General features: G+C 43.3%; 1 protein-coding gene across 6 annotated transcripts in view; it reads left to right on the top strand.

Annotated features, from left to right (window-relative positions):
* Positions 1-22,706, top strand: part of ST3GAL6 (ST3 beta-galactoside alpha-2,3-sialyltransferase 6) — a 65,494-nt gene that overhangs the window by 39,885 nt on the left and 2,903 nt on the right. For all 6 annotated transcript variants that reach the window (XM_006208056.4, XM_072966718.1, XM_015242498.3 and 3 more), the window contains 5 exons: positions 2,487-2,590; positions 3,577-3,640; positions 16,488-16,583; positions 19,478-19,664; positions 19,768-19,905. In XM_006208056.4, the coding sequence (XP_006208118.1) occupies positions 2,487-2,590; positions 3,577-3,640; positions 16,488-16,583; positions 19,478-19,664; positions 19,768-19,905 (589 nt within the window). The remainder of the gene's footprint in view (positions 1-2,486; positions 2,591-3,576; positions 3,641-16,487; positions 16,584-19,477; positions 19,665-19,767; positions 19,906-22,706) is intronic.

Genomic DNA, 22,706 nt, shown 5'->3' with positions numbered 1-22,706 from the left:
GTATTTCGGGCAGGCAGCATTTCAGATAGCTCTGAGGGATTGTTCCAGAGAGGTAAAAGAGAAGCCAGGATATATAGGAGTTTTTGCTTAGAAAAAAAAGAAGAAAAAAACCATGTAGTCAAACATCAGAAGGTTACTACTAACACAGAAACAGCATCTCAAGTTAATGATTGTAGTGCGTTTCTATGTATGAGAAGACTCCAGAGTCTGGGCTTATTGAAATCATTCCTTTGATATGCATTTTAACCATCTGAAGCTAGTATCGTATTTTCATCCATCCTGAATTTTCCTCAGGGTGCACCATAGGGGTGGCTGATGGCTTTATGGCCACAACATCCTTTGTTTACTGAAATGGCAGGTGACATTTTTTTGTCTACAGTGTAAATTAATTAGTAAAATTTACCTTCCTTTCCAAGCTTGTGTAGGAGTAAGGACAGCAGAGACATAACGTAATGTGTTACATTATAATGTAATATAACATGCTATAATAAACTATAATGTAATGGATAATTATTACAGATAAGACTGGTACTTATTGAGCATCCCCTACTATGTGAGACATGGTGCTGACTACTGAAAAAAAGCCACAACCTTAAAGCTGAGAATTATGTTTTATTTAGGGAATTACTGAGGACTTAAGCCTGGAATACAGCCTGTCAGACAGCTCTGAGGGATGGGTCTGAAGAGATAGGCGAGGAGCCAGGGTATATAGGAGTTTTTGCAATAAACAAACAGCAAACAAAAAAAACGAGGTAGTTGAACATGAAACGATTACTGCTAATTAAAGAAAAACTAGACATCTCAACGTAATGAATTTCATACTTTTCTGTGTATGGGAAGATGTGATAGTCTGGACTCATTAAAATTATTCCTTTGATGTGTATCTTAACTATCTAGGGTCAGCATCCTGTTTTTCCCCCTCCTGCACTCCCCCCAGGGTACACAGTCAGGGTGGCTGCAGTGGCTGAAGGCTTGCTGGCGACAGCATTCTTTGTTTACTGAGATGGCAGGCAGCATTCTTTGTCCACAGTGCTTAACAATGATTGCATTTATAAATAAAATGTAAGTCACCTAGGGCAAGGTCTGACTGGAATAGACATTAACCATTTGTCACCATCAATTTTCACTGCCCCCCACCCAAAGATTAGAGACCGTCATTGCCTTTACCTCAACGTGCAAAGTCGTCATGTTTTACTTTCCCAAGGAAGCCTGGGAAGATCTTGAGTCTCCTCTCAATCTTAAGTCAGGTGACCTGACACTTCCTCTTCCCAGAGCAGATCCTAAATTTAGGGATCAACCCTGACACAGAAAATGACCTTTCAGGGTTGGCTGGACCCTCCCCAAGGCTGCTATTATGTGGCACAACTGAATCTGGGACACACTGCCTTCTCACTGTGTAGGAAGGACTGGTCTCTCACCTCTTTGCTTAGTCTGAATATGGTGTGAATTCTTGCTCGGCTCTGAAATCTTGAGCTCCTTAGTGGCTCCTGAGTAGCAAAGCCAAGATAGAACTGAAGTTAATTCGCCCCTGGTACGCTGCTGTTTATTTCCATTTTGTCATGCAAACCCCAGGGGCACTCTGATCTTTACCAGCAGTTTTTATACCAAAAAAGAGCAAAACTGGTAAGGCAGGAAAGATCGGGCCATGTGAGGGGGTTGGGGTGAGAGTTTGCAGTACCTAGTCCTTCTGGTAGGTGAGGATAGCGTCTTAATATGTGCTTGACCTATTCCTTCTCTTTAATTAAAAAAATTTTTTTTATTTCTTTCTACTTCATAATGGTCCCATTAAGAATTAATTTGAAACTGACGTTCATTCAATCATTTATCATTTATCAAACGTATGTTGTCTGCCTGCTCTGGGCCAGGAGCTAAAAGTGAGAAAAAGCAGGCGCCTCATCACAGTCTCTCTTTCGTCTGAGAGGGTACCTGACGGGGAGCGAGAGGGACAGGGCAGGTGGTAAGGAGACAGATACCCATAGTTCTTGTTCTTGAGCAAATTTTAATTTAATGACATTAGGAAAGAGTTTGGTTCCAGCTACATCTAACTGTTAGTGTCTTTATTTTCACAGCTGACAACAGCTTTATACCTAGGGCATCTTTTCCTTTGGGGGCGGACTAGCATCACTACTTTTATTGTCCCTTATTACTTCCTTTCTTTCTTCCTGTATGGGGCTGTACTTGGTGGTGTCTTGTTTTTAAAGTTGGTGCCCCCCCACCCCCATCACCAGCCCCGAAGCTGTTACGTAATTTTGGATCCACGCCTGGAAAGTGTGTCTGGATGTGCAGTTCCATTGTGTATCTGACTCTAGGCAATATTTAAATAGTGTTTAAGATGATTTTTAAAGAATCTTAAAAATAATTCTGTGTTCGTATATAGTCAATATAATAATACGAATGACCTACTGCAGTTATTTTCAGTTGTGATTTTAAAAACCTTCAAATATTATATGCATTTGAGAAAATCATTCTTTATCCTTTTCTTCCAGGTTTCATCAGTTTCACCCTTTTCTGTGTGCAGCTGATTTTAAAAATATTGCTTCCTTCTATGGTAGCGATAAATTTGATTTGCCCTATGGGATAAGAACATCAGGTCAGTAATATTATTCTTACCCTGCCTTATTAAATATGAGTGGTGTTTGATGTGAACCATATGTTCATATAATTTTAAGGCCTTTGGATCTTTCCACTTAATAATGATTCCTAAAGGATATCATTTTGGGATTGGATGAAAAGGAATTAAATTTTAATATATAAAGCCCCACCCCTTTTGAAGCAGCGTAGAATAAAAGAATAAAAAAAGGTAGAATTTTTTGTTGTTGTTGAGAAATTGCTTTTTACTTTTGTTTTGCCACCATATGATTCACAAGTTACAATGTCTTACTTTATTCCAGTTTAGAATTAGCAGGACAACCCTGTGGGTTAACTCTTTCTCTGTCTTCCATTTCACCTCTTCAGCTATGAGTTTTACTTTAATTTCATCTGCAAGTTTTAGGCCCTTGATCAGTCTTTTCATTTAATCGTAGGATAAATTTCTGCTAAATTTACTATTTACTAATGATGAAACACTTTTTCCCTCTGCTTGTTAACAACTAATTTGCCTTACCCAGCTTTACATTCTAGATTTTTGATTGACTCTAAAAGCCTAAGAGCTAACGAGCCCCAGTTAGATTTTCTTATTCAGTTGATCCTGCGTATGTGTGTGTTTAAAATATATTGCAGAGAATTTGATAATCTAATAGGTTTAAACTTGCAGAATATTGATTTCTATACCAATGTTAGTTTCAGAGTCATCAGATACAGTTAATTTTGGTTACTTTTTTATAATTGTTTTCAGATTAAGCACCTTATTTATCTGGGGTTTTTGGAAAATATTCTTAAAGCATTTGCTATTTTGAGTGTGCCTGTTACATGGTGCTGGCAGATGGCAGTTGTAGTATGAATTGTCACCAAAGAGTAAATCGCAGGTGGCCATAACAGTTTGAAGTGGGTTTGGGGGAGGGGAGCAGATAAGGTGGCTTACTGTGTGTCTCAGAAGTCATGATTGCTTTTATTCATAATGCTCCATTTGTTTTCTAGCTGAACATTTTCGACTTGCTCTTTCAAAACTGCAGAGTTGTGATCTCTTTGATGAGTTTGACAAGTGAGTTTGTTTCCTTGCTTCTTTTATTTTAAGTTTTAGCTAAGGTGATTCAAAATAAGCACCCCATTGTAAATATATTCACTCCGGAAGATTCCATAGCTTTTGTGCATAACTAAAATGCCTGGGAGTTATTTCTGTGACACTTGAAATAAACAAACCACAAACCACAAAATAATTTAGAAGTTGCTTAATTGGTTGGCTCAAAAGTATGCAGTCTTTTTTCTTTCTTTCTTTCTTTTTTTACTTTTTTAAAAATTGAAGTGTAGTCAGTTTACGATGTTAGTTTCAGATGTACAATAAAGTGATTCAGTTATACAAATACATACATACATATATATATTTTTATGCAGGCAGTCTTGATGATGCTCTGTGCTAGTCCTAAGTCAGGATATTTTTAATCCACACTCATCTTTTCTAAGTCATTGTTGCTGAAGAATTAATTCATACTCCCTGTTAATCATAAGCTCACAGCCTCCTTCCATGGGCTGCTTCCCATACCTTCCCACACATCTTCTGAACTGCTCACTCATGAGGATCTTTTTTGTTTATATATCAAATATTGGGTGTCAGAAGCAGCTCTCTTCCTTTTATTAAGAATTTTATTTGAGGGAGGCAAACAGCTTGCTTAGGTACAAATTTTCTGACTACAAAAGACAATTTAGGAAGGGGAGGGTGTAGCTCAGTGGTAGAGTGCATGCCTAGCATGCACGAGGTCCTGGGTTCAATCCCCAGTACCTCCCTCAAAAACTAAATAAATAAGTAAATAAACCTAATTACCTCCCCCTAAAAAGCCAAACCAAACCAAAGTTTTTTTTTTTTTAAAAACAATAAAAAAGGCGATTTAGTTTTTAGAACATTTTGGTGTCAAGTTAACCCCCTAGGAATTGAATTGCCAAAGACAGACTTCTTAGCAGGTAGGCTCACTTTACAGAGGTAGACTTACTTCACAAAGTTTTAAGCTACGTTTAGAACTTGACCAGTCCAGTGGGATGACATGGATGATGTGCCGATGAGAGGCCTCCATCAAAAAGGAGATGGCCGAATTTCCCTCTTGTCCACAAGAACAGAGGTGCTCTTTGGTGGGTGCAGAAATCGGGGTTGTGACCAGAGGTGTGAAAATGGAGACAGTTTACAGAACAGAGCTGGAGGAGCAGTGCTAGATTTTGTCTGAGTTTATCTCATTTTTCTCTGTCAGGGGCCCAGACTATTGAAGAGTGGATTATATAATAACATAGGTTCATTTCAGTTTGTACTTACTCTTTATAATTTAAAACTGTGCCACCAGCCCAGTCAATTTTAATTTCTGTTTGCATACGCAGAGCAACCATACATACTCTTTTCTAACTAGAGTTTATGCAGCTCTTGTCTGTAGAATATTGTTTTGTGCAGACCTTTGGCATACGTGCTTTATGTCAATTCTCTCTATTTTTCACAACTACCCTGCAAAATATACTTGATGATCTCCATTTTTTTAAATTGAGAAACTGAGGCTAGGCAAACATTTGTAGTTTCTTGTAACTGCTAGATGCCAGAGCCAGGATATGAATCTGGATGGATCCTCTAGTGCCTGGATGTTTGCTTTAAGAGTGATAATAGTTAGACCTTTGATATTTGCAGCAGGTGTCTGCAAATATTTGAAAAAAAAAATCCTTGGCCCTGTAAGTGTGAGCTGCTGTCAGGATTCTTGATGGTATGTGATCAGAAGTTTCATACTTGCCTGGTTTTTATCTCAGAACTAGCCTGGGCTTTTTTAGCTGCTTTCCGAGCTCCTTCCTGCAGAGGTGTTCACCATCATGTGTGTGTGCTTCAGCCAGGCTGTCTCCTTTCTTCTTGCTGACTTGGTCTGGCTGCTCCCCACCCTTTCCCACTTTGTCACTGACAGTGCTCCCCCCACCCAAGCCTCCATCGCTCATATCATCAACCCATGTCAGTTCTTAGCATCACTAGTGTCGGGAGGGAGGTGGGTGTGGATGATGGAGGAGGGACTGAAAATCAAGCTGATTGCACCAGGATTCTTTAGTCTGAAGATGTCAAGAGACTGAAGTAGCATCACTGTACAGTCAGAAATCCTTCAGGTACAGAGGGAATGGAAACTACCCCTCAGAGTGAGCACGATGATGCGCTAGATTCTCAGCATGGCTGAGCTGCTTGTTTGATGTGTGCAAACTCGCTCCCTAGACAAAGAGTATTTTGAAAGTAATTAGGTAAATATACTTGTGATAGTAGTAGCTTCATTTACATACTACTTTTAGGAGGAGATCACATGTACTAGTAAATTTTACCTTTATTTTAAGTAAGTCATTCTGCATTGGTCTGAAACCCACAGTACAACACAGTGATGACATCAGGCCAGCCCATGCCTGAGCAATACATTTTAAGTAAGCTCCAGAAGGACAGAATACACTCAGCTGCCTGTTGCTGCCTCTCAGTCAACTCAGTTTGTCCCTCAGGTGACCTTCTGCATCTCCCATTTCTCCTCTCTGCCTGGGAAGAAGGCTCTAGAGGAAAGAGGTTTGAGAACAGTCTTTCTTTCTCAGGCAGAGGATCTGGACCTCCCCAGTGGGGAGTATGCCCGGCGCTGACTGTGGACTCGGGAGCTGGTGCCCCGTGCCCGGGGGGGAAGCCCTGTCGACATGGGCTCCTCACTCTCTGTCTGGGGTCTGTAGGTCGGAGGGAAGGGGCTGAAGTGGAGAGAGGTGAGGTCCTCCCTTCCAAGTCTCTTCCCCCTTTGGCTGTTCTGTTCGCCCTCTGTCCTCTGTCTCTTCCAGTAAGGTTCAGACACTTTTTGTTGTTTCAAATCTGAGTCCTTTACTTATTCAGCATATACGATGCCCTCAGTTGGGGTGGACTCCACTGTGAACGGGAGAACTCCAAATATCAGTTGCATTTACAAGATGCAAGTTTTCCTCTTTTTCACAATTGTTGTGTAAGTGAAGTCTCGGGTAAGCATTCTCAGGCCAGCTTAGCAGCTGTCATCATAGGGACCAAGGCTTCTCTTTTGTGTCTCTGCTATTCCTCCTTGTGGTCCAGTCCGATGGTAGGACTTCCACAAGTCATATCTACATTCTGGCAAGCAGGGAGGACACAGGGGGAAGGGCATGTCCCCAGCCATTAAGACTTGCCTCCTTCTTTAAGGACATTTCCCAGAAATCACACTGAACACTTCATTACATCCAGTGATGTGCTGGAGCCAGTTGGTACCAACTTGTGAGAGCTACCGCTCTTCCCAACTCTGTTCAGTGCCATCAAGATGGAAACGTGAAATTAGCCATGCTGGGTGTATTTATACCATGGAAATTAGCAAACACTGCAAACCAGGGCTTCCCATCAGCCCACTTGTTCCCAAAGAGGACTGATTGGTAAAAATTGGCCAGCAACCATCAATTACATCACATTGGTTGGGGGTGTAATTGCAAGGCTGCACCTCACTGGAAGGTGGGCTGGAAAATCTGGAAAATGTAACCTTTATTCTATGTGGCTGTGGGCCCACTTTAAAAACAAGTCCTATTCTCAGGGACAAAGGAAACATGACGATTGAGGGGCAACTGGCAGTCTCCCCATGAGTATTCTCCACCATCTCTCTGGTCCCCGCCTGTTTCTGTGCCTGGACCCATTCAAGATTCTAAAGTCAGTTACATAACTCTGTACCAACCTCTCTCGGAACTGGAAGCAGCCAGCCGTGGTTTCTCTCTTGGAGATGGAAATCCTGGGAAAGCAGTTGAAACGCATTAGTGTGGTAGATCATTTTGAAGTGGCCTTTCTTACAGAGGTCTTCCTTATGCCATCTTTGTAGGTAATGTGAGTAAAGTAACTCAGTGAGATAGAGCCTTTTTCTAAAGTTAATACCGTGGAGAATTTGGGCCGGAAATAGAGGGAAGGAAACCGGAGGGTGTGTGTTGGTCCGTAACACCCTGTGTGAAGGAGCCCCGGTATCGTGACAATTCCACGCCTGTTCTTTGTTCTCCTTCCTTCCTTCCCTCACTGCTCCCCACTCCCACTCCCTTTCAAAAAAATCTATTCTTTTCCAAAAGTTTTTGGTCACCACGTAGTAATTACAATAATTTGCTTTCCTTCCTCCAATCATATCTGTTAGGAAAATATTCTCATCATAGCAAATTACCTTTCTTCCTAATTTTGTGGCAGGAGTTCTGGGCTTTCCCTGTGAAGAGATGAACCCATACGATGTACCATTTGCAGCCCCCATTTGATTTTATTATTTTATTTGTCTTTTTGGCATGTGTTGTTAACAGAGGGTTAACCTTGGGCTTTTTCTTTTCTCTTCTTTCTGGGTTTCTTTCCCGAGCAGTGGTCCAGCAGGTTGGGATGGGGTGAATTTTGTGGCGGCTGAACTGTTCGCTGAAGAATCCCAGTTACATAAGCTAAGCTGTCCCTGCTCAGATGTGAGGACTGAGAGCCAGACCCAGAAGCAAAGCAGTGAAGTCACAGAGAATGTCAGAGGCAGGAAGGATGGTGCTCACTAGTCCAGTCTGCTCATTTTAAAGAGGAGATGACTGAGGTCCAGAGGTTATATGGGACTCAGAGTTAAGCGGTCTCCAGTCTTCCACTGTTCTCCAGTTCCTCCCTTTGCATTTTAATGAGCAAAGAAAAGACAGGAAAGACTCCACAATTAAATGTCTGAAAATGAGCATCATCTGAAGAGGTAAGGGAAAGAGAATTCTGGAATAGCGCATTTTTTTGAATATATCCTTTAGTGTTTCCAGGGCTATAAATCCTCTCCCCACCACAATTATTTAAGATAGCTTCTGCCTTTATCCTTAACTTCAAACCATTTTTTTAACCAGGTGATCTTTAATACTTTTACAGAGTTAAACTAAAACATCTCCAGGGTACATGTGTAAGTTCACTGAAACACATATATGTTAAATACGTGTTTTTTTCTCTTAAAGACTCATGATCTATATAGAATCTTCTCCCAATAGTTACTACTAAAAACATTTTTCTTTTCTCAACTCTCATTCGGAAGGTCATGCACAGTAAATATGCCAACTGACCTCTCTGATTCTGCATCAGAGCCAGCTGATCCTGCATATGGGAAAGAGAAGTCTCAAAGACATGTTGACAGACTTTTTTTGATTGAGATGAAATTCACATAACAAAGTGAACCATTTTGTAGAGAACATTTCAGTGGCATTTAGTCTATTCACAATATTGTGCAACCACCACCTCTAACTAGTTTCGAAAAGACAAACCATTTAAAAAAAAGTTATTAGAGTAACCTTTTTGTGTTTGTTTTTTCCATGTTCCTCCCTTTTCGGAGATACTCAGCTAGCTCTCAGACCAGGACTTCGGCAGCAGAGGAGTGATTATAAGGAGAGAAGAGGATAGCTTAAAAAGCAGTTTGTTTTTAGTCTTTCGTCAGGGAGGGCAGGGGAGCTCATGGGCAGGGGCCGGCTGAACAGCGGGGTCAGCATGTGTGGAAAAGGCACTGGAGCCAGCAGGGCAGTCGTAACTGCCCTCTGATGACCTTGGCCGAGTTTCTGAGTTTCTGAAGCTTGGTTTCTTATAAGAGAGGAGGTAGAACTGTATATGCACATTATACTGGTGCCAATTTTAGAGTTAATAGTTAAGTGAGTGAAACCATTATGCAATAGCTGTGTGTAACCTTTATGCAATGGGCAAGTCAGTACAACCATTGGAAGAAACTGGGTGAAGGGTACACAGGACTTCTCAGCACTGTTTCTGCAACATCCTGTGAATCTAGAATTATTTCAAAATACGAAGCTTAAATTGAAAACAAATGAGCATGTAAAACTTGTTCATGAATGTTCATAGCAGCATTATTCATAGTGGCCCCAGAGGGGAAGCCACCCCAGTGTCCAGCAGCTGCTGAATGGTTGAATTAAATGTATATCCATGCAGTGGAATATTATTCAGCCATAAAAAGGAATGCAGTACTGAATCACCCCTACAGCACGAATGAACCTGGAGAACATTCTGCTAAGGGAAAGAAGCCAGTCACAAAAGGCCACATATGATGTGACTCCATTTATATGAAATGGTCAGGCGAGACAAATGTGTAGAGATAGAAGGTCAATCAGTTGTGCCCGAGGAGCAGGGAGACAAAGGTGGAGAGTGACTGGGGTATCTTTGTGGGGTGATAAAGATGTTCTGGCTCATTAGATAGAGGTTATTGTTGCACAGCTTTGTGAAGATGCTTAAACCCATGGAATTTTATTATTTAAAAGGGTGACTTTTATGGTATGTGAATTACATTTCAATTAAAAAAATAGAAAGTTTTGACAAAGGAGGGGAGTGCTTGCGATGTCCTCTGGGTTCCTTTCTAGTCGCTTTGTTCAGAGGGCACTGGGACGCCACGCCTACGAAAAGCGATCTGGAGCGACAGGACTCTGGTTCTCTTGCCGTCTCTTCTGTGTGCTGTCGCCGGGATTTCTGGGGAATCAGACTCCTTGCTGTTCTCCAAAGCACAGCTCACACAAGGTGACCAGGCTTTTTGTTTGTCTGTTTTATAAACTTCACTGGTGATTGAGAATATGTGAAGGGAACTACATAACAGAAGGTAGTACTTAAAGTGTGCCGGTGTTCTGAGGCCCAGAGGCCCTGGCCCTCCCTGGCTGGCTGGGAAGCTTCTTGGCCCTGGCGTGACCCTGGTCTCGGGGATTGGGCTGCCTCCTCCGCGCAGGCACGCCCTCCCACAGCCAGAAGAGCAGAAACCCTGCATCGCAGATTCTCAGCTCCCACTTAAAAGACATGAGCCAGCTCTCCACCCTTAACCACCACTGTCTCCTTCTGAAAGCACACCAGATCCTGTGAAGAACGCTTGAGTCCTGCTTAGGTGGTTACGGAGTAACTCAGCATAGAGCTCTTACTTAATGGAAGCACCTGTGTTAAGTCAGCTGCTTGCTGAATGGATGAGGATTTAGGAAAGCTGCCTCTGTGCTCACCCAGGCAGAATCCGTGTCAGCATCAGCAGAGCCAGGTTAGGCTGGCAACCAGGCAGGGCAGGAGCATGGCTGTAGACAACTCAGGATAGCAGTGTGTTTATTAAAAAGAGCCTGAGCTCTATAAGAAAGGATGTCTGTGTCTGCATTACTGCTATGGGCATCCTCCTGTTTTGCAGTTTCTTTACAAGGCAGCCTTTTCAGCTGGGAGGAAGACTTGAGGGGGAGGGGAGGTTGTGATTCTGTATCAACTAAGTGACTCACATGCAGTGAAGAGAGACACATCTGTGTTGTGTAGCAGCCACTGTAGTCAGACGTTTGGCAGGCAGAGATAGAAACCATGGTGCACGTGCCACAGGAAATGGCCTCATGCAGCATAGACAACAACAGTCAAGACCTCAGTGATTTCCTTACTTCCTTAAAGGGCAGCCTGGGATCCTAGAGGTTAGGTCCCTAGGCCAGGGTCCCAGGGGTGCTGAATGGGGAGAGACAGAGCTAGCGTCGGACTTCCTTCCCCAGTCCATTGCACAGGGTTTGACTGAGGCTTTTCAGGCTGCAAGTAACACTCTGCCTAAGAGCAGCTTGAACAAAGCAGAGGGTTACTGTCTTCTGCATCACATAGATGCATGGGTTCAGGCCTGCAGGTTCCCGTTTGTAGGGTGGGCTGTGTATTGCTACAAACTGGATTGCACAAACCCATGGTGTGCTGATGATTCGGAGGTAGTTATCTGTGGTTGGCCTGTGTACAGCCTGCACATCTGTATGGAGTGGCTCTGGTTAGGGGATTGGATATATGTATTTCATTGAGGTATAGCCAGTTTATAATGTTGTGTCAGTTTCCAGTGTACAGCGCAGTGCTTCAGTCACACATGAACATACATATATTCATTTTCATATTGTTATTCACCATAAGTTACTATTAGATCTTGAATATAGTTCCCTGTGCTATACAGTGTGAACTTGTTGTTTGTTTATATATATTCGTACCGGCAAATCTCAAACTCCCAATTTATCCCTTCCCACTCCCTTCCCCTGCTGGTAACCATATGTTTGTTTTCTATGTCTGTGAGCCTGTTAGTGGCCCAGTGATGTCAGGCCAGCTCCTTGGTGGCTCTGTCCTTCCCTCTTCAGTGCAAGATGGCTCCAGCTGCCCTAACCCTATGTCATCGCATGTCCACATCAAAGCAGATGGGAAGGGATGGATAAAATGAGTGTTTTGCTCAAACCATTCTCTTGATGGTGGTAACATCTTTTCCAGAGCATCTAACTTCCCTAATACCTCATTGCCCAGGGGTGGCTCATCTGGCCACGTCTAAGCCAGCCATTGGCAGAGGAATGTATTCACCTCTGTCAGGCTCGTGAAAGCAGAGCTCTGCCAGCAAGGCCCAAGGGGAAGTGGGTGTTGGACTATGACCAGCGGGATCTGCCAGAGGTTGTTACACTGAAGACTGAGTGATGTATTTTAATATATATGAGGCTGCTAGAGGGAAAAATGGATGGCAGAAGGCATTCAGAAAAGAAGACAGCTCACAGAGCATTTGAAATGAGCAATTCACGTTTACTTCCTCTATATTGATGGTGTTGATGAGTCACTTTGCGTAAGTTAGTAACTCATCCGGATTTGCCTGACTTGATGAGAAATGTTCCTTTCCCCTGGGGGGACGTGTAAGCTCTTATCATTACCATTTCAGCAGCTTTCCAGATTTTCCATTAACAGATTGAGGCACTCTCGAATGATTTTGTTTTCTGGATGAGCAATTTGAGGCACGTGTGTTTCCCTACCTGTTCCCACGGTGGAGGAAGGGAGAACAGATATCTGCTTCTCCAGACACAAAGTCTCTCTTAATCTGAAAACCAGACTAGTTTCTAAAATGCACAGCATGAGAATCAGGAAGTTTTCGATTACAGGATACAGAAATATAAATGACAATTTAGGGGTTCACGATTCACTGCAGCTGTTTGTGCATGAAAGTAGTGTTCATTAAACATGGTGAAGTTACACAGTCACCCAAAGGACACTGGAAGTTATTGATTCACACCTTCAGGAAGCAGGGGGAGCTAGGAGCCCAGGCCAGGGTGGGTGAAGCCAAGGAGAGAATGGATCACTCCTTCGGTGATACTGGGGTACCTACTGGGGAGAGAGGGAGACAGTGAGTTACAGAGGCGTGTGGTTCAGATTGTGTATCTGTTACATGTTTCTGTGAGTCACAGGGACTCTGTGAATTCTAGCTGCAGGTAAGATGTTATTGCCAAAAAGGAGTCTTAGGCACACCCCAAGAGAGTCTGCTCTTGCAGATCACACGTATAGTGTTAGGTATGATCTTCTGCAAAATGTGCGGGTCTTTGCAATATCCGTTGCCAAGAGAAAAAGGAAAATTTCAAGGACCAGGTTTTCTTTTAAAGGCATCAGTAAACTTTTCCTGTAGTGAAGGGTCTTCCCTCTTTTCACTGGCCCCTAACGAAGCTGTCGGAGAAGAAAATAGAAAGTGAAATTCTTAAAATATGGTGACCGCTGAATTGTAAAGCATCTTTAGAACTGGAGTTCTCTTGAGTGAGGCAGTGGCCATCTGATTTCTTTCCATTTTTCCCAAGTTCTTGAACCTGCTAGAGGAGACTGGAGAGGCTGGGTGGAAGGAAGGACCCTTTTTCTGTAACGAGTCCCTGGGACTCCTGTAAAAGAGATCAGCTTGCGCCCTGGATTCCCACTTTTCTCTTGGCTGGAGGGCTTGGCAGGCGATGTGAGAGGAGGTTCAGGACCTTGAGTCTGAGCAGGAACCAGGGATGTGACAGACAGTCGCTTCTCTTCTCATGATGCTCTTTCGGCCACATGTGGTCTGGGGCTTGACGAGCAGCTGTGTTTCAGCCTGATACAGATGACACCGAGGGAAACTCACTCTAGGGTTCAGCCTGTCAGTTCATCGCAGAGCAGTGATGCTGGGACTGGCTGTGTCTGGGACTGTGCCGAGTTCCTGCTTTCTGGGGTCACCTTCAGAGGTGAGGCTTGTGGGGCAGGTGTCCTCTGGGGCTCTAGGATGAGAACCCTGGGGACACGGTGGTGACCTGTGTTCGTGGCCCTGCCCTGGCAAGTCAGGTGGTGTTGGAGTCAGGCAGCCTGGTGTCAGGCTAGGGACCCTGGTCCAGGATACTTGCTCAGCTGCCTCACAGGGGAGTGGCCTCTAGCCATCTTTCCAGGGAGAGTTTAGTCTAGTTGACGAAATGGTAGATATTCCTCTTTCACATCCACACAGGTTACCTCACGGGAACAGAGGGGTTATTTTGATCCTGTTCATTCCTAGCCACTCCCTCCCATTGCCTAGCCTCGCTTCCCTTTCTGGCAGGAAGTCGGAGACAGTGTCAGGAGAGTCACCTCTGATTTGCATTAAACTGACCTTGGGGTTACAGAAGGAAAAGCTGAGCGAGCCGTGTGTGTATGTGTATGTGGGGTGTGTGTGTGTGTGTGTGTGTGTGTGTGGTATACGTGTGGTGTGTCTGTATGAGTATGTGGTGTGTGTTTGGGGTGTGTGTGGTATATATGTATGTGTGGGGTGTGTGTGTATGTGGGGTGTGTGTGGGTGTATGTTATGTGGTGTGTGTGTGGGGTGTGTGAGTGTGTGTGTGTGTGTGGTGTGTGTGATGTACGTGTTGGGTGTGTGTATGTGTGGTGTGTATGTGGGGGGGTGTACGTGTGGTGTATGTGGTGTGTGTGTGGGGGTGTGGGGTTTGTGTATGTGTGGGGTGTGTGGGGTGTGTATGTGTGGTGTGTATGTGTGTGGGGGTGTATGTGTGGTGTGTGTGTATGTGGTGTGTGTTTGGTGTGTGTGGGCTGTGTGTGTGAGTGATGTGTGGTGTGTGTATGTGTGGTGTGTGTGTGTGGTGTGTATGTGGGGGGTGTACGTGTGGTGTGTGTGTATGTGGTGTGTGTGTGTGTGGTTTGTGTGTGTGTGTGTACACTGTTCCTGCTGCGGAGCGGTCATGGGATTGGTTTGACCTTGAGAGGAGAGGGCTTTGACATTGACCAGCATCCCCACCTTCCCCATGCCACCTGGTTACAGAACACTCTGGACAGAGTAGCTTCCTGAAATTGGGATTTACGTCAAACTTGTATATAAAAGCATCTAGAAATGTTACTTTCATAGTCAGAGACAAACAGATTTTAAAAAGAAACATCTCTGGAACACATTGTGTCATGTCCATCACTGGAGGTTTTGGGGGAAATCCTCTAGGAGGGCCCCTTGGACAATTGCCCCCACCTCCATCCCTGCCACCTGTGAAACTCTCCATCTTCTTGTTTTTGTAACAAAGCGGGCACTGATTATGCACAACGCTTTAATATTTGGGACTTACGAGTCTCAAAACATGTAAAAAGCTTGTTTTAAAAGATTTAAAGTGTAAAAACTTACCAAATCAAATTCTAAGTGAATTTACACACGTAGGAATGTGTATATTGTTCCTTAACCTGACAGGGCCAGTGCCTGGCTCTTTTCAGTGGTGCCTGCGTTCCCTTGTTCTCCGTGTTTAGATATTCTACAGCATTTGTGCATTTTGCTACTCATTAGTTTCTGAAGACCCTTCAAATCTGGAGTTCATCAGGTCTGCTGATTTCATGGTTCTTAGCAAAACAGTTTGTTTTTCTCATACTTCCATGTCTTGAGGTCCCTGGGGGGACAGTCTCAGCAGCCTCCCCCTCTGTAGTTTTGTCCCCAGAGGAGAAGGACACAATCTAGTTTGTCACTTCTCCGGGCCTGGCCAGGTGGCAGTGAAAGCTTGGAGTCGAATGGGCCAGGCCATGTTTGCTGAGAGCTGAACGGTGCACAGTCTGTGGACCTCGGCTGATTCCAGCCGGCGACAGGAAGTCCCACTTCATGACCTACTTTAAAGCGCTTTGCCAGGAACGGAGAGTGAACTTTTCATTTGTGTTGGTTAAGCTCCTAGGACCAGTATGTGTTTGGGGAATTGAAGGGAGTGTGGCAGGTACAAGGAAGCTGCCCTTTGCCCACTGGATTCCCAACAGTCTGTCTCCACGCTTACAAGATGCAGCAGTAACTCAGAGCGAGAATCTCAGGAGAACAGGTCACACTGATGAGAGATACAGACCCACGGAACATCAAGCACACTTGTATCAATATGAACACACAGAACCCTATGTCGAGGGGCATTTTTGTAGCCCAGAGGTCTGGACTCAATCCTAGCTCTGCCTCTTTGAAGTATGTTTTCGAAATGTTACCCAACAGTTCTTTGAATTGCTTTCTTTTATAAAATGGGGAATATCAGGTTTACTTACCTCCATGGGGTGGTTATGAGGATCAGATGAAGGAATGTGTATGAACTGATGAGTTAATGGTTGCTAATGATGATATACGTCCTATGGAATATTATTTCTTGAATCTTACATCTTTCTCATACATCCCGAGACCTGTAAGTCACAATTGGTTCTTTTTTTTCTTTATTTTTTTGTTGAAGTGTAGTTGATTTACAATGTTAGTTTTAGGTGTATAGTAAAGCAATTCAGTTATACATACATATATATTTTTTTCAGAGTCTTTTCCATTATGTTATTACAAGAAATTGAATATAGTTCCCTGTGCTATAGTCGGTCCTTGTTTTATCTGTATTATATATAGTAATGTACATCTATTAATCCCAAACTCCTAATTTATCCCTCTCCCCCACCTTTGGTAATCATAGTTTGTTTTCTATGTCCGTGACTTATTTTTTTTAACGGAGGTACTAGGGATTGAACCCAGGACCTCGTGCGTGCTTGGCATGCACTCTACCACTGAGCTATACCCACCCCCACAGCTGGTTCTTTTACTATTTGTGCACCAAGTGAAATTTGGTATTAGGTTCCTGAAAGTATGAATGGGTTCTTGGACTCACCGAGTTTTGTAAAAGATGGCTCAATCTCTCACCTGTCTATTTGCCCACAGTGTGCCGTGTAAAAAGTGCGTGGTGGTTGGTAATGGAGGAGTTTTGAAGAATAAGACATTAGGAGAAAAAATTGACTCCTATGATGTAATAATAAGGTAAATATATTTTCTGTTTGCTAAGCTGGAATTGTTTGAAAAGAATATGGCTTCCTACTTTAGTACAGCTGTGTTTTAAAAGGAAGAGGTATTGCCTTTCTACATGTGAGTACATCTCAAGTTACTCAAGCTGTTGTCTGGAGTAGGGTTTAGGTCATTCATTTAGCAAATATTTATGAAGTCGCCTTGGTATTGCAGGTACAGTTCTAGCCAAGGGGGGGATACAGCAGTAAATAAGGACTATATTCCTGTGCCCTGTGGGGCTTCATTCTAATGAGGGGAAGAAAGCGGTAGTTAAATAAGGGAATATAATCCCAGATGTCATACGAACAATTAGAACATGAAGGATAGAGAATGATCCAGTGGCTACTTTAGAAAGGATGGCCATGCTGAGGAGGAGACAGCTAAGCTAGACCCGAGTGAGCACACAGTACAGCCATACGGAGGCCAGGGAAGAGCAGCTCAGGCAGGAGGATGTGCACTGCAGGTCCTCAGGAGGGTATGATCCTGGGTTTGAGAGCAGCAGTGAGGTAGGAGGGCAGCAGGCAGAGAAGAGTGGTGTACTCAGAGCTGAAGACGTAGGGAAGGAGCGAGCTGTGCAGGACTTTGTAAACCAGAATTAGAGCTTGGATTTTAAGTATAACAGAAAACTTGAAGATTTTTCAGCAAGAGAGCGTCTGTCTGGTTGTGTCTTTAACATATTCTGGCTGTGTCATGGACAGTGAAATATGAAGGACAAGGGTGGAAATGAAGAAGCCAGTTAGGTTGCTGCATTTGGGCCAGTGATGGTGGCTTGGCACAGGATTGTCATGGCAGAGGAGTTAAGTGGCTGGACGGAGGCACGTTTCAGAGGTGGAGTCACCAGGATTTGTTGATGTATTAGACGTGAGCAGAGATGGGATAAAGGAATCAAGGATACTCCTCCTAGGTTTTCTGCTTAAGACGTTGGCTGGGTCGTGGTACCATTCACTGAGTTGAGGAAGACGAGGGTAAGACAGGTTGAGAGGAGAATCAGGATTTCTGGATGAACATGCCAGGTTTGATATGTTTATTAGAGTTGCAGTGAATAAGTCAAGCAGGCAGTTAGATAAACTGGTTAAAATCTTCACGGTGAACAGCTAATAGGTTGTATTTAAACCGTGAACTGGGCGAGCTTTCCCAGGGAGAGGCAGAGAAAAGGGCCCAGGACCGAGCTTGGGAGTGCTCAAAACTTAGAAGGTTGAGCAAAGAAAAAAGAGTAAAAGAGTTGGAGGGGATTTACCAGTGAAGCAGGAAGAAAGACAGGAGAAGGTGATCACAAAAGACAAGACAGCACAGCGTTTTCATTAAGACAGAGGGAGGTTTCAGCCATGACACATGCTGGCGAGAGAAGGGGCCATGCGAGACAAGGACCGAGGGTTCACCTTTGCATTGGCAACCTGAAGCTCACTGAGACTCTTGACGAAAGAAGACCTGGAGAAACAATGTGGGAGAGCTCAACTGGAGTGACTTGAGGAGAGCGTGACAGGTGGGAAAGTGGAGAAACCAGACGGTAGCTGGAGAGAACCATGGATGCAGGAATATTTTGTTTTGTTTCCTTGTATACAGATGGAAGATTCTAGAGCATATTAGTAAACTGATGAAAATGGATGAAGAGTTTGGTGTGGTACTGAGAGAGGCGGTGAGGGGAGGGGTCCAGAGCACAGGTGTGGTAGATCTCTGCAGTGGAAGGAGAACTGGGATTGTGGTTATAACTCCCAGGAGTCCCATAGACACAGTGGTGGGAAAATGAGAACATTTCTGTCTTCTCATTGAGAGGCTGAAGTAAGGTCCTGATGCAGGGTGAGTCTGCGTGCTGTGAATAGGCTTCTGAAGAGTGGGGAAGGTTCCCGGGGCAGTGCAGGAGGATGCCCTGGCAGTACTTGGCCGTTTTGCTGGGTTACAAGCTATCAAGGGTTTCATTTTATTTTCTGTTGAAAAAGGTTTCACTTTATTACCCATTTTGAGGAAGCTGTGAAAATTTACCTGCAAGACAGTGTCGATGCACTCATTAATTTCTAATTGTCTGAAATCTGATCACCTAGGACCACAGCAAGCCCTCATGGGAAAATGCCACAGGCATGACATTATGGAAGTCATTTCAAATGTTATTAAGACTGCCTTGTATTACATACAGTTAGTGGCAGAGGGTTAAAAGAGTATCTCCTAGGGGGCACTGTTTTGGAAACAAAGCATCCCTTTCCCTAGCGTGCCTTCCTAGTGTGTGCTTAAATAGGGCGTGTCTAACCCTGGCTTTCAGCATACACCACCTAACAGTGGATCCTTTGTGGTTCTTTGGTTCACTCAGCAGTTGTCATTCATTTGGTTGTGCTTGGGTATAAAATATAGCAATTTTATATTACTTTATTTCAGAGCACAACAACTTTGACGGGTCTTCAAATCACCTGAAATGTGACTCTTGCCTGTCTGTCACTCAGACACATCCACGATGCGCTACGTGACCGCGTAACCTTGGGCAGGCAGCTTTACTCCCTGGACGAGGCCCTTGTCTTCAAACCCAAGGGGTTTTCTCTGGATGTCCTCCAAGCTCTCTTTTAACCTTAGTATTCTGGGGTTTTATGTTCCCATTTGTTTGATTTAGACTTCAGTTTTTCTGGAGTTAAGACATTTATCAGTGGCTGCATAGTTAATTTTCAAACACAAATAAGTATGTCTGCCATTGATCAAGCAGCTGTTTCATGAAAGGGGGTTATTTCCTTGGCTGTTACGTGTGGAAGATTGATCGATTGCCTTGTGGCTTTAGAGCATTGGATACACAGCTGACGATGTTTGTCCAACTCTGAAAGCTCTGAGAACTGTGATGGAAATGCCCGTACTGCACTGGGTCTACATATCTTGTGTTTTACTACCCACAGAATGAATAATGGTCCTGTTTTAGGACATGAAGAGGAAGTTGGGAGACGGACTACCTTCCGACTTTTTTATCCAGAATCTGTTTTTTCAGATCCCAGTCACAATGATCCTAATACTACGGCGATTCTCACTGCTTTTAAGCCGCTTGATTTAAAATGGCTGTGGGAATTGTTGACAGGTGGCAAAATAGTAAGTTGGCAAAATTGATCTGCCTTCCAATTACCTTCAGGTTTTTTTTTCCCCATTAAAAAAAGACAACCCCAAGTTCTATTTTCTTTATTCTTTATTTCAGAACACTAATGGTTTTTGGAAGAAACCAGCCTTAAACCTGATCTATAAACCTTATCAAATCAGAATATTAGATCCTTTCATTATCAGAACAGCAGCTTATGAATGGCTTCATTTCCCGAAAGTGTTTCCCAAAGATCAGGTATGTATCTTCCTTTGCACAGTTTCAAACTAAAGATCTGGCTGGGGTGGGTTAGAGGGTCCCTGGGCTCTCAGACACTATGAGAACCACAACTCATGAGATGGCTTCTGAGGGCCATGTCCGAGTTAATGAAATTAGATTATCTGTGGATTTTATCTTTGTTTTTCACATTGCAAGGAAAAGCACCTTAAGGGGGGTTTTCCTGCCTTTCCCGGGCCCTTCTGGGGTCTCCTCCTGCAGGTCCAAATGGCTCACCTCTCATGGCCGCCTCAGTGCTCTGTAGAGAGGAGAGTCTTGACTGGGCAGCTGATCGGCAGGCTGGGTGCAGAGAGGGAGGACCGGCTTCTTTAATTCCTTAATTAAAAGCAGTCTCCATGACTCTGACCCTTGCAGCCCTGTTTGTCTACATTCCCTAGGAAAACAGACTCACACAGTTGCAGGCTATGTTTTTTCATTTGACACTTGAGTAACTATTTAACATGATATCTAGGCTGCAGGGAAGTTTCTCCCCTTTTATAATCAGGGAGAATCTAAAGAAATAAACACACTTTTTGTGTCTTTTATTTAGCATGATAAAAAATTCTAAAACATTATGTGCTTAAAATCAAATTAAAACATTAAAAAAAGGAAATCATCCTTTTCTCTCCCTCTACAACTCACACTATTTCCCAAGCCGTGTTCCCGTCTATATCCTTCTAGACTACTTTCTGCACACTCGCAAACAGGTATTTTTGTTTGTTAAGTATAATTGTGATTATGCCATAATACTGTTCTGCTAGTTCCCCCCTCCATTTATTTAACGAGTCCCGTATTTATGTTTATAGACCTCTCATCTGGTATCTGGCTATTTTCCTCTGTAAGTAATGTAGAAATGCACATGCTTATAGGGATTTCCAGCACACTTCTGTGATTTCTGTGGGAAAGATGCCTGGAAGTGGAATTCCCAAATCAAAAAGCATAAATATTTTAAATTTAAACCCCATTTCTTAGCAACTCTGAAGGGAAAGGAGAGCTCCTTGGTCATTTTTTACTGAGAAATGACAGGTCTGTGATTTCTCAGCTCTCAGTGAAGTAAGATCAGATTTATTCCTTGCTTTTTGTTTTAGGTAGTGTCTTTAACAACAAAAGCACAGGAAGACCCTGATCGTACTTGGAGGTGATGCTAGGACTAGTTGTAACTAGATGGAAGTTTGAGTAGGAAACAGTGTCTCAGAAGCCAAGTGAGAACACAGCTGTATTTCAGAGAGGTCAGGTATGTCAGATGCTGCCCTAGAAGCTTGGAGGTCATATTGACGTGGACTTAGGATAAGAGCAAGAAAGTCTTCTTGAATTGGGTTAAAGAGAACATGGGACATGAGCAAGTAGCGGTAAATCTTTAATGGGGTTTTGCTAGAAAAGGCAGCAGAGAAACGGTTGGAAGACATAGGCTCCAGGAAGGTTGTTTTTGGTTGTTTTTCTAAAGATAGATATGTTTATGTGCTGAAGGGAATGATTCAATAAAGGGAAATGCTGATGATATGGGGAGAAAGGGGATCACTGTAGAAGCAAAGTTGTTCAGAAAAGAGATGGACTCAAATAGAGTGCACTAGTGGAGAGGCTGGCCGTCGGTGGGACAGGGGCATCTCATCCTCATACAAGTGAGCACTGAAAATATGGGTAAAGATGAGGGTAGACTTGGAATTGGCAAGATGATGTAGCTCTTGTCTGATTGCTTCTGTTTTCCTAGAAAAATCAAGGTTAAACCATCAGTTTAAAGTAGGAGGACGGCTAAGGCTGTTGGACAGAATGGGAGGAAACTGTCATCTTGGAGAGTAGGAATAGAGGTTAACTAAGGGAGTGTAACTGGGTTGCTGGACATCCTGAATTGCCCACTGGAGGCTTTGGTCACAAATGTAACATGTGACCGGGAAGTATGTTGTTTTCTCTTGCTACTGCTTGGGTGTGGGTCTAACCAGCTGTAAGATTCTGTCAGGTGATAAGGCAGGTTCTGTGGCTGATGGGGACTGAAGGAAACTGCAGATCTACGAAAGGGAATGACTATGATGATGGAGGAGGTACTCTAAGGTGTGAAGAAAGGAAGGAGAGGACTTGAACAGGGATGGGAGAGAGAAAACGTGACGGGGTCACTGAGGTTGCACGGCTCCTAGGGTTTGAACCCAACCATTAACTTCTTTTCTGGCAGATGGCAAAGGGTGTGGTGTAGTGGAGTCACAGCATTGTGTGGGGTTATAAAAAGCTTATGCAGAAGGCTGAGGCTTTCAAACACGCCTGCTTCCTGGAGCTTACTTGATTTTGTGTTTCTTTGATTTTTTTTTTCTCTTCCTCACAGTCATGATTAATCATATGTAATTTCCATTGGATCTGTAAGAAATATTTAATCCAAAGAAAATCTTGAATTTTTGTGTTAACACGTTTAAGATCTATTTTGGTTTGGCCTTTAAAAGCCATTCTTTGAGGATTAAAACTTGGAATGCTAATACCCTTCTGTCAGACCTCTATTGTAGTATTTTTCAGGATATGTGTCCATGTGAAGGGCATGCCTGGTTTCTTTTTAGTTTTTTTTTTTCATTTAAAAATCAAGATTGTGACTTTACTATGTATATACACCTGGAATCTTTATTTTCTAGTCAGATACTTAACATGACAATTTGTCATTGTAGTTGCTTGATTAAAGCAGTCCTTCCCCGGAGCTAATTAATTATCAGCATTATAGAAGAGAACTATTTTAAGGCTAATAGACATGAAGCCTTTTACCTTGAGTCTATCCATTAGCGAATTAAGTTGTCTTTACGGTTCATACA

Source organism: Vicugna pacos, chromosome 1 (genome assembly GCF_048564905.1).
Source record: "Vicugna pacos chromosome 1, VicPac4, whole genome shotgun sequence".
Classification (NCBI taxonomy): domain Eukaryota; kingdom Metazoa; phylum Chordata; class Mammalia; order Artiodactyla; family Camelidae; genus Vicugna; species Vicugna pacos.
Note: the sequence above shows the minus strand (reverse complement) of the source record. Positions and strands in the feature narration are given on the sequence as shown.